At 42.4% G+C, this 12,203-nt stretch overlaps 1 protein-coding gene across 5 annotated transcripts in view; it reads right to left on the bottom strand.

Annotated features, from left to right (window-relative positions):
• Positions 1 to 238: 238 nt before the first annotated feature.
• SLC12A8 (solute carrier family 12 member 8) overlaps positions 239 to 12,203 on the bottom strand; it is an 88,374-nt gene continuing 76,409 nt past the window's right edge. For all 5 annotated transcript variants that reach the window (XM_025196957.1, XM_025196958.1, XM_014517042.2 and 2 more), the window contains 5 exons: positions 11,141 to 11,828; positions 10,178 to 10,275; positions 6,534 to 6,651; positions 4,812 to 4,872; positions 239 to 1,180 (listed from right to left, as the gene is read on the bottom strand). In XM_025196957.1, coding sequence (XP_025052742.1) covers positions 1,015 to 1,180; positions 4,812 to 4,872; positions 6,534 to 6,651; positions 10,178 to 10,275; positions 11,141 to 11,828 — 1,131 coding nt within the window. In that variant the 3' untranslated portion in view covers positions 239 to 1,014. The remainder of the gene's footprint in view (positions 1,181 to 4,811; positions 4,873 to 6,533; positions 6,652 to 10,177; positions 10,276 to 11,140; positions 11,829 to 12,203) is intronic.

Genomic DNA, 12,203 nt, shown 5'->3' with positions numbered 1-12,203 from the left:
AGCAGGAACTCTGTGGAGATTGCTTCTCTTCAAAGAGACCCGAGCCAAACAGGTTCATTTCTTCTAAATGGTAAAACGGACTCCTATGTAAACAAGGCCCATGTCCCAAATCCACTCCTACCCAAGCTCCTTCTGAAGTCAGGAGTAAATTTTCACCCATCAGAAACCATCCCATCCAGATCAAGGACCCATAGAAACCTTCAGTAACATATTGACTTTGAGCAAATCCTTGGTAAAATACATCCCAGGATTTTTTAATCAAATTTATTGTTTTAAGCAGAACACTTCCAACTGGGCAACGTGCTTACATTGTCAGGAAGGTCCCAATTTATTGTTGGTTTTAAGATCCAGTCATTGAAGTGAGATTGGAAAACAACTACGTAGCATTTATACGGTATTATTTCACAGTGTGACGATGTGGAAGAGCTCGTCGCATTATGTTCATCAATTTAAACGAATAGATTTGATTCTACTTTCATAATCTTGCCTTGGCCAGATTTAGACCTTTCATCTGAATGCCTTCAATATTTTGGAAGCACCAGTTAATTAAACCTGTGAGGTAGATTAATAATATTGTACAGGGAGGCAAAATGGAGCAGAGAGAGTCAAGGCAAAGAGACTTGACCCAGGTGGCATCAATCAGCGTAGTGGCCGAGAACTGCGTTCATTCAGCAACCCATCGTCCTGCCTCCACGTTCATTGAAGGCAAGCTTTAAACTGCATTCATCAAGCATCTAATAGCCTGATAGCATTTAGAGTTTAATAGTTAGCTGAATTCTTCACCCTGCAAACAAATGAACTTCCCTACGGACTGTTATTTTTCTCCCCCCTTAACTAGACAAGATTTGGACTGGAAAGGAGGATTGAAAACTTTTTGGGGGGGGAACACCCCCAAACTGTGGAAATGTTAAAAAATGGCTTGCATCATTTCAGAGCGTTCAAGTAACAGACCAGGCGCTGCGGCACCGATCACTTCTGGCGTGTACACCTTGATCTTTTTCTTTTCCTGCTCCTCTACTGGAACTGATTCACAAACTCGGCTCTGCTGATAACCGAGGAATGGTGGTAGCGGTCCCGGGAGGCAAAATCTGCATTCTCTTCAGTGAGCTGAGTGGTCTCCATGCCAACTGTTGCAAAGGACGGTGTCACAACAATCCGCTCCTCTGGGGATGGCCTTCTCCTGAAAACAGAGAAACACAGAAACTTCAGATGCCCCATTGTTCAAAGTCCATTGGCAGCTGCGCTTTGAACTGTGTGAACAAAATGAATTGGATCCACGATGCACAAAGGCATGGCACTGATAAAAAAAAAAAAGAAAGAAAGAAAAGAAAAGGAAAAAAAAAAAAAAAGACAGACAGACTAATCTTTCCTTCATGCTAGGGGGTTGTATAAATGAACCCGGGAACAGTTCCCTTTACCAGGGAGAAAAAAAAAAAGTTAGTAACTGAGGTTAAGAGAGATTTTCTTTTTTCGTTTCATAATTCTGTCTCCTCTCCTTGATTTGGTTTCACAAGAAGCGAGGCAGAATTTGTTCCAATTACAGCTGCACGTTAAGGTGGCAATAAATATAGAAAGAAAGATGGATTTAATCTTTCCAAAGTTTATGGACCATAAAGTTGGAAGAAAATTAGAAGGACCCATCTTTCTAGTCCTGCTAAGCACAACAGTAAAAGTTAGTCAACGTGATCCTATCCTGCAGCAAGATTTTTCAGGATTCTCCTGCATGTCAGCTAATGAATTTCGGACAGCATTTTCAAACCCAGATGTCTAAATTTAGGCAACTCTGTACAGCCGATCCCAAAAGCCTAAAGAAGTCATGAGCCATAATCCAAAAAACTCATGAGATCATCTCCAGTCCTGAGATGTTGTTAAAGAATCGTACAGGCTGGGTTCTTTTCCATTGCCTTCCAGTTTCTTGCCTTCAGCATATATTGGCTTCATATTTTCTAGTAGTCGGGGTTGCAAGTTAACGCTTGAAATGAGTTTCATTCTACCGGAAGGTGAGACTCTCAGGCAGGCTCTTGAGTCCAGTGGCTGGGACTTCCAGGGAAACACCAGAACTCAAATTTCAAGAGTTCACACCAGACATGGCATCCGCAGTTAAACATTCAGACAAGCAGCTGGGGCTTTTCGGGGTGCAAAGTCCAGTCAGCTGCCTCTGAGGTTCTTTCCACCCCTTACAGAATCAGGCTCCTTAGACTTATTAAAATGGCCTTTCCTGTCTTGCTTTGCAATGGACAAGTACATCTCGGGCAAAACCCACAGTTTATTTCGATGTGATGCCTTGCAGCCGAGAAGCGTTATTTTAAAGGCCTTGTTACTGCGCGCAAGATCTGCAGGCATTATCATAAGGCTACCAAAAGAGCTGTCTAAAGTAGAGAGATTTCTCTTTGCGGCAGGAGATAAAAAAAAGATCAACCTCTATCTTGGCCAGTGGCCAGTGTAACACTTGATGCTTCCTGGCTGTGCCTCAACGAACCAACAATACTGATAAAAGGCATGGAGAACGCTAGAAACCTGCCAGGCTATGGCACTGAACCTCCTGTAATAATGGTACAAGCACCCAAAAGCAAGGGGCTGGATCATTCCTCTTTTCACCATCACACCACACATTGCCACTCTCTGATACGTCCTGAGCTTCAAGAGGGGTCCGTGAGGACTGTTTCACGTGGACCATAATTAGGGGTAAGAAATGCACAGTGGCGGATGGGAGGAGAATTCTGCCCTCAGTAGATAAAGCACATAAATCACGACATGGAGCTAGGTGGAACTGGATGGATGCTCTGCACGGGACACGGATCAGCCGTATCAGGTATGACTCACTCCATAATGAGTCATTCTGACTTGGCTTCTGCTGCTATCCCACCCACCCTGATCTCAGGCTTCACCTCTTAATCCTCTGCATTAGCTCACATTATGCTACAAACAATGCAAGAAGAATGCGGGACATACCCCTGGCCCTAATGCGATCTGCACAAATGTAATGCATGCCCTTTGAATCCATTCCCCCATCCTGGGTCTGTTCGTCGAACTTGGGCTTGAACCCTGCAAACATTCAAATGTGTATGTGATTTACTCCCATGAGTCATCCCCATGGCCACGTAGGTAAAGCTATTCACATGATTGTGATGCCATCTGATACAAAATCTTTAAGGGCACTGCTTATTTTTCTTACACCCACAACCGGTTTATCTAATGAAGAGGGCATAAGGCTGAGCATCAAGAGACCTGGGTACTATCCCTGGCTCTAACTTTGACCTCATGTTTGACCTTGGGAAAGTTGCACCCCACCCTTTGCCTGTTTAGTCTGCTAAGACTGTGAGCTCTTTGGGACAGGAAGTGTCTCACACTATGAGTAAACTTTCCTAATAGGGCCTCAGTCATGGCTGGGAAGCGTGTCAGGGCTACAATAATAGAAAAACATTGTTACCTAAAAAGTACCTATGTATTATCAATCGTTAGTGAAAACTTGACTCAGAGGTCTGATTTCCGCATCAACTGGGACGTTCCCCTCCAAATGGGGTATGTGCTAACTGTCATCTGTCACCAACAGTCATAGTGGTACAAAGCCTTATTTACAGCTGCTGCCTAGGGAATCCTTAAAGTTCGGTTCTCATCAAAGGAAGCCATCAGTTTGCCCAGCTGCATTGCACAAGTTTTGCCATAATGCAACCCCAAGTCACAACAGCATGGGAAAAGATGTGTTATGAACCTCAACCCCAAAGCAATCAAATTACAGGAAGACGGAAGGAGAGAGCAAGAGATGATCGCTGTCCTGGGGCCTGAAAACATCTACCTAATAGAAATTAGCTCCTAATAATTAATAGCAGCAACTTGATTAATCAAAGCCAATTTATAAATGAACCAGAAGCTGAAGGAGCTCCAGTAAGGAAAATCCTGAAGCAAACCAAAGCAATAAAGTGTTCTGTCCTAATACCATTCTGTACAAACTCAATACGTTGAACTGTGTTTTAATGTCATCGTTGAAGTCTCCATTTGGTCTCTCAGGACGCCTACACACGAGCAGTGAGGCCGCTCCAACATGGTGTAATTACAATGCGTCAATTAATCGAGTCCGCTGGAGCACGGTAATTACCACACTCCAGCGTCTTGTGTATCAGCATCCCCGCACTTAAAAATGGCGGCGGGGTGCTTTAACTAAGCACCTCTGCCGATGCTTTTAGTTCAAGCGCCTCTGCTGCCATTTTTAAGTGTGGGGACGCTGATACTCAGGGCGTTTTAATTAGAGTGGTTCTTGAAGCTGCTCTAATTAAAGCTCCCTCCACCCCCAGCATGTGTATATGTGCCCCGAATGAGTCTCAGTTTTCGCTTAGAAACAGTCTCTCCTTCCCCCCACCCAATTACTGTCAGACTTGCAAACTCAACATGAAACAGGACAGCCAAGAATAGTCCTTTCTGGTTTGTAGGACATCATAAAGCTTCAAGAGCTGACACGTACTTAATAGCCAATGTGATGATGCAGAAGCCAGGACAGAATCCCGCTCCCAAAGGTAACGAGGTCCTGGAGGCCAACGAGGAGTGCATATTTATCTCTGCCAACACCCTAAATACCCCACAGGGACAGATCTATTTTTAAGGTAGTAAGCATTTTCCATAGTCTCTTCTCTAGCCATATCAGCACTTTAAATACAAGAGGTCAATTATAGCAGCAAACTCTACTGCAATGGAGTGATTTAATTTTTCAGCAACATACAGTTCAAATGACAGCCAGACACATTTCTGTACGCTTGTCACTGGTTATGGTCAAGGGTGAGCATTGGTTATATTACTACCAAGTGGTCAGTACCAACCTGCATAAATTGCTCAAAAGTAACTTAATCCATTTGAAGAAACTGAAGTTAGCAGCTGCCCCTACAGAGAAAAAGCACACAAAGTCACGGAGATGCCAATTCACTCATCGTAGCGATACATTATCTATCATATTAACGTATTAGTCTTAATTATACACAAGTCAGAACTTTAATGGTAATTGTGAGAATGATTGTTATTTGTTCCTATCCAGTGAAGCTTCTAAAACATCCCCACAGATTTCACAGAGACCAACTGATTATTCCCAGGTAAAAACTTTGATAAAATGAAAAACCTAATAGCACCGCTAGCTATGTTACAGCTCCCTAGAGGGATCTCCAAACACCCTACAAAACAGGTAACTACTGTTGCCCCGATTTCACAGATGGGAACCTGAGAAAGAAAAAAGTGAAGTAACTTGTCCAAGCAGGTTACTAACATAGCCAGAAATAGGCAAGGTCTGTGGCGTTTCAGCCCATTCCTCAATTAATTTAGCCACAATACTTCCCTCACTATTATAGGTCATTGGAAAGAGAGTAATGGTGAAAACATCCAGTGACAACTCAAGCCAGGGATGATTCAAACACTGCTCTTTTCTTTTCTTTTTTTAAATTAAAAGTAGAAAGTCAAGGAAATTTTACTTGAAGTGCGGAAGATGAGGAATGACAAGCTTGAAGTATTCCAAAAAATCTTAACTATGCTCCAATGCTCAACCATGCTCTATACATCCCATTTTGAGTGGGGCTGAGAGCATAAGGAAGGCAGACAGAGGTTGAGCAAGAAAACCCACGAGAGGGGAGCAGGGGGGGGATGGCAAATGACTTGGGTGTTCATGTTTCTTTTGTTTCTTACATGTTGTCTTCACTGGATCCAGAGTGGAACATCTTTGCAAATTAATTAATTAACAAAGGAGTGTGTTTTCAAGAGCATTTAAGAGATTTAGGAAGTTGAATGCCACTGACTTCTCCTTCAAAGTATTTTTTATGCACAGCATAAATAATCTGTCAATATAAATGTTCACAGACCCCCTTCTTAACCCACACACCCAAGCTGTCTCTACATCTCAGCCCTTTCATGCCCACCACACACACCAACCAAGTGTAGGCTCTGGGGGCTTCTTGAATGTGTGTTACTGTTTAATTTTGAACCTGTGTAAGCTGATCACATGCATGAACCTTTTTAATGCCCTTTTACTTAAGAGTATTTTCGCAGATTATGTTCCTAATATATTCAAACCTGTTTAATTCTAGAATCAAAAGGCCCTCTTGTTCTACAAATACAAATGCTGAGGTTTAATGAGATACTTAATGTAATTCCAATTCCTGCTGCAGTTTTCTCAGGTAGGCTTATGTTGAATAATTAGATTTATTAAATATACTTGTAGGAGATTACTCATTGATGTGATGCATTTAATATCTGCTGTTCTTATTAACTCTTAACATCAATAAAGGTTCTTTGCAACTGATTACAGAGCATGGTAAAGCAACTTATTACAACCATCAAAACAAACATTGATCTATGATCTATTACTGCTAATTGCAATCAGGGTCAAATATAAAAATTAAAAAGAATCAAATTTGACTACAACTAATGAGAAAACAAAACCTGCCATTTGTTATATGCAAGTCGCATTTTTAATGAAAGTGCTTCGATTCTTAATTAACTCCAATTAAAATCTAATAGGTATTTAAGTAGATTTAAAACTACAGAATAAAAATACTCACCAGGGGGTAGACCCGGATTCACTTGGCCAATATAGAAATATAGAATAATTGCTACAGCCAAATTAACAAGGGTATAGATCCACTGAATGATGAACATTATCACAAGCGATCCAATAGCCTGTTGAAAATGCAAGGTTTAGGATAACAGCACAGTACAGAAATATTGCTCTACTAATAAGTATTTCCTGGCAAATCCAGATGACGTTTTCTGCCATTCTTCTGTTCTCGTGGCAGAACTGCAGTATGCTCAACTGTGAGAAAGAGTTAATACCCACACAGAGGGTTGCTAGGTCAGGAATTTATCCTTAAATTCTTCGAGAGGAATGCAGATCAACACCTTTAATGACGTCAAATAAAAAAGGGGAGGCCTGCAGCCACACAATATTTTATTAAGTGTGACACTATTGTGGCTTTCAAGGTGGCGTTTGAACATCAGTAACTAAATTTTGTTCAGAAACGCCAAAAACTATTAAACCACAACTCTTGTATTTTATAGCTCATTAAAAACCTATATTTTGAAGGAGTCTACACTGACAGGACCTTTCTGAGAGCTTTGGCCAGAAGAATTGTGTGGTCAGAGACCTATTGGCCATGCCCTGCTGGTTCCCTGGTCTGCAACAGAGCACCGCTCCATGATATAGAAGGAAATTAAGTGTTTTACCGGGGACCACTCTGTGGTCCCCGGTAAAACACTGGAATTGCACTGCGGATCTGACAAAAGCCTTGGAAGTCAACAGAAAGGCCTCTATTAATTTCGGTGAGCTTGATATTAGGTTCTGCACCCAATTCCTTTGCAACTTTTTTGCCCTTTCAAAAATTTCCATGGAGAATGTCCCAAGTTTTTCACAAAATGTTCATTAAAACTTTTTCAAGTAGCATACTGACTGCTTGATTTCTGCCACTTTTGCCACCTCCCCACAGAGGTCATTGTTACAAAAGTAGGCAGACATATGATGCAGTTGCTTTGACTTATTTTACTATTATTTCCATATTGTTTTCCCATCATACCTACCATGTGTTAGGAGCTGTATCAACATAACAGAAGGTATGGCCCCTGGCCAAAAAATAAATGAATAAAGACACGAGACCTGGAAGGATAGTAGAGCGTGTAATCAAATACTCTATTTCTGAGCAACTAGAAGTGGTTGAGTGGTTCTCAACCTCAGACTGGAGGAACCCCTTGGAAAATGCCAGCTCTTCATTTTCACTTGTGTTTTTGGCTATAAAGAAATAATGGAACAATTTTTCTGTTGCAAAGTACTCAACAGGTCAGATTGTTTTTAACACTATGGATTCCTACTTGAAATCTCTGGGTTTTTCTTGTGACTCATGTCTGTACACCTAACAGCGCTAACATTGTGCGGCTACCTTGAAAGGATCTCAAGGCACCCTGATTGAGAATCAGTGAACTAGAGGTTAAGAAAGTGATAAAGAACAGCCAACACAGATTTGTCAAGAGCAAGTCTTGTTTAACCAAGCTGATTTCCCGCTGTGACAAGGTGACAGGCTTTGTGTAGGCAAGAAAAGCAGTGGATGTGATATTCCTTGGCTTTCAGCACTGCTTCCCATGACATTCTCCTAAGCAAGATTAGAACTACCGGTCTCAACCAGGGGCGATCAAGATACCACATTTACTTGAATCTAAGACGAGTCCTTCTACCCCACGCTCTGTTTAATGGAGAGCAAGGGGCAGAGCTCAGACTGCTTAACTCCCACTACCTGCCCACACACTGCATCCCCCACCACCTGCCCCTGCCATGGCCTACCCCCCACCACGACTTGTGCTGATGCAGCAGTGGGGTGGATGAATTTAAGACAATCTTCCAATAAATAAGATTCCATAAATGGAAAATTATAACAAATTTATAAATATTCCACCTATAGAATCAAACTCTATGTATAGGGGGGCCGTCTTATATTCAGAGTTGTCTTGGATTCAGGTAAAAGTGGTGCATTCACCTGTCCTGCTACCATATTTCCAGACCCATGGGGAGCAATGCAGACCAGATGATCTGGCCTGTGCAATGCATCCACCCTATGAACTGGCCCTGTGTGGACACTGGGGCCATACAAGTTAGGCACCACTGATCTAGACATAAATACAATAAGGTGAGTATATAACTGGGTGGATAATAATACTCAAGGGGTGCATCTACACATGCAATTAATGCTCATGAATAAACTCTGGAGCTTATTGCTCCGGAGTTTTTTGATCCCATGCATGCCTTTTGAATGTGCAACCGTAAGCAAAAAACTCCGGAGCATATTGCTTCAGATTTTATTCGTGCATAGCGCGTGGAGCCCGGTCAGAGCAGCTGACCAGGATCCATGTGCTGTGGAGGGGCTGGCTGAGGCACGAGGTTGCTTCAGCATGTGGGGCTGCCTGCCAGCTAGCTCTGCACTGAAGCACCCTGTGCCTCAGTCAGCCAGGGCAGTGTCTACACATGTGCTGCTCTGCATGAAAAAACTCTGCAGCAGGGTAGTACTTGTAAATATTTTTATTAATTTATTAATTTAAAGCACTCTAATAGGGGCACACGTGTAGATGCCAAGACATTTACTGCACAGTTAATTAGTCAACTGTGCAGTAAATGTCTCATGTTGACATGCCCAAGTAGTAGTCATCAATAGCTCAATGTGAAACCGGGAGATTTCAAATGGAGTCCCCAAGGCATCTGTCCTGGGTCTGCTATTGTTTAATATCCGCATTCATGTTCTTGAAAAATTGGGAAAATAGTCCGAAATAAATCCAATGAAATTCAATAAGGACAAGTTCCGCAGAAATACAAAATAAGGAGCGACCGGGTAGGCTGCAGCACAGCAGGAAAGGACCTAGAGGCTAGAGTTGAAGTTGAGTATGAATCAATAAATACGTTTGCAAAAAAACCCAACAATATACTGGGATGTATTAACAGGAGTGTCACCTGCACCTGAAGGGAAGTGATCTTCCACTTGATTTCAGTACTGGCGAGGCTGCACCTGGAGTACTGAGACCAGTTTTTGGCACCACACTTAAAGAGACACAAACCTCTTAGAAAGGGTCCAGTGGAAAGCAACCAAAATGAAGTTAAGGCAGGAAGAATTGGAATTATTTAATCTTGAAATGAGAAGACAGGAGAGGGCAGGGCGGGGAGTGTTGGCTTTTTATAACATTTCTCAAATACCAAAAAGGTTGCTATAATGCAACTCTTCTCTGTGTCTATGGGGAACAGGACGCAGATTAATGGGTTCTTACTGCAACAAGGGAGATTGAGGTAGGATATTAGGAAGACTATCCTAATATCCAAGGAGATGGACTACATGCCCTCCTGACAAGGATAACAGCAACGACGACCCTGATAGCCCCAGACAACAATCTGAATGTGTGTATGCAGCCTAAGTCAATTTTGTTTCCAGGATCTTCCCAGGACAGCGCCACGATGGACTGTGCCATGCTCAGGGAGTGTGGCAAAGCCACAACAAAACCCAAAAGCTATTCATTCAAATGTCGTTTATCTCAGCCCTCCAGTTAAAGCACAGCTTGGTGACTTGGGATGCTGGGCTTGAAAGCCACCCTACACGTGTGTTTTATTGCATTGATTAGCTATTTCTTTCCACTTTCTATTATCATAAAGCAATGCACACAGTAAAGGAAAGGGACTTACACCAGCCAAGGAAACCCAGCGATTGCAAAGTCTGGAGTAGAAGGACTCTGGCATCCTCTGAATTTCTAGTTCTTGATTTTGTTGCTTTCCGTTTGAATCTGCGGGGTGGAATAAAGAACAGGATCCTTACGGCACAGGGCCGGTGTTCAAGCACAGCTAGAAAGAGCTAGGTTACTCCAACTTACAATCTTTTTACCTTTTCTACAGCATCTGGTTAAATGAAGACAAAATATAAAACCAAGTTGCATTAAAAACTTTAGTTCTACATCCAGACAGGCTACCGTCTTACCCTGTGACCTTGGACAAGTCATTACCTCTCTGTGCTTTGGTTTCCTCAGACATATGAAGGAGAGAACACTTAACTACCTCACTAGTGTTTGTGAAGCTTAATGAATCAATGCTCCTAACGCCACCCAGACCCTCAGATGAACAGCTCGAAACAAAGCATTACACGTCAAGGTCTACAACATAAAAGAATGTAGATGCTTAACTGCCCAGATGACATAATTAATTATGGCTCCCTGCGCAGTGTGGGGATAATTACATTTTGATACACCAGGTTTTACACTCATATCTCTTTCCCTCTTTCCCCCACCATCCCATCCAGCATCCAGATGAAAACAAACCTTAGGACGTGTTGCAAGATTTTTTAATGTGCTGCGTTAAGAAGGCGTTTTCAGAATGGGTATACATTAAGCAACCCTACAACTCTTATATAATCTGGCCTGTTTTCTAGCAATTAATCTTCCACAGGCAAATTAGATTGGAACCTCTCCTGTAATTCATTATAATGAACTCTACCCTTACCTATAATAAAAGATATTATCACCATGAATCACAGAATGACAGCCTCGTATAACGCTAGACTCTAGCATGCTTGCAGAAAAGCACCAGGAGGACAGAGATTATTAAGCATTCCCTCGTGAAAACACAGATGTCCGTCTCCCCACTTGTAATCTTTACCTTCCACTTTCTGATTGCGGGGATCCTGCATCTCATTAAAAAGCTCGTCTCCATATTCCATGAGCTCATCGCCACGCTTTTGCTTGGGGTCCCGAGCTGGCGACAAATGCGGACTCCTTTCGCACGGCTGATTCTGCTTGGCAAAGCTCTGTTGACGTTCCTCACTCAGCTCCAATGATTTAGCATCACAGTCATGAGCAGGGGAAACACGACGATCAAGATCCAGGAGAAAGCTATCTTGCAGTGTTTGTTTTGCTGGTTTCTTTATCTTTTTTGGCTTGACCTTTTGGCTTACATCCTTATCCTTCTCTTCGTCTTCTTTCCGAGTCCCCAGGTCTTTACTGAAAGGTTTAAAGAGCTGGTCCATATCTTTTGTGAATTCTAGCAAGGTGCCATCTGTCCTGCTTTGGACTATTCCATCTGACCCATACCTGGAAGGTTTGTTAAATATTAAAGGCTGGGAACAGTGGGCGGACCTCGAAGTCTCCTTTTGGGTTCTCCTGGACTTCTGCTGAAGGCTGTAACTCATGGAGACTGAGAAATAGGAATAATCCACAACAATGTATGTTAACATGAAATTGATGGTGACTATGGGAGCAAGGACGTTCACTTGCCCAACGAAGACAAAAGCCATGGTGATGAGACTCGTTAAGCAAATTGCAGCCACTGGTGTCTTATTAGGTCCTTTCTGTTTGGTAAACCAACAAATGGATTTGAATACATATTCACATATATCATCGACTTCAAAGTGAAGGTGACACACACTGTTGACACTGGCAGAGGATTAGCTACAGGTAGGCAGCGTTTAGGCAATTTTCTTGGCACCTGGCTAGTCCAGAAACATGCACAGATATGGACAGAAGCATTATAGTCTAGTGGATTAAGCAAAGGCCTAGAATTCAGAAACACCTGAGCTCCAATCTGACCTCTGACACCAACTTGCTGTGTGGCCCTGGACAAACTTTTTCACCTCTTTTATTTTCCCTGTCCATGAAACAGAATGATAAAGCAGTGATAACCTCTCACCCCAAGTATTAAAAGGATTACTGGATGTTTGGGCACT

Source organism: Alligator sinensis, unplaced genomic scaffold (genome assembly GCF_000455745.1).
Source record: "Alligator sinensis unplaced genomic scaffold, ASM45574v1 scaffold4_1, whole genome shotgun sequence".
Lineage (NCBI taxonomy): Eukaryota > Metazoa > Chordata > Crocodylia > Alligatoridae > Alligator > Alligator sinensis.
This window is presented reverse-complemented; position numbering and strand designations above follow the sequence as displayed.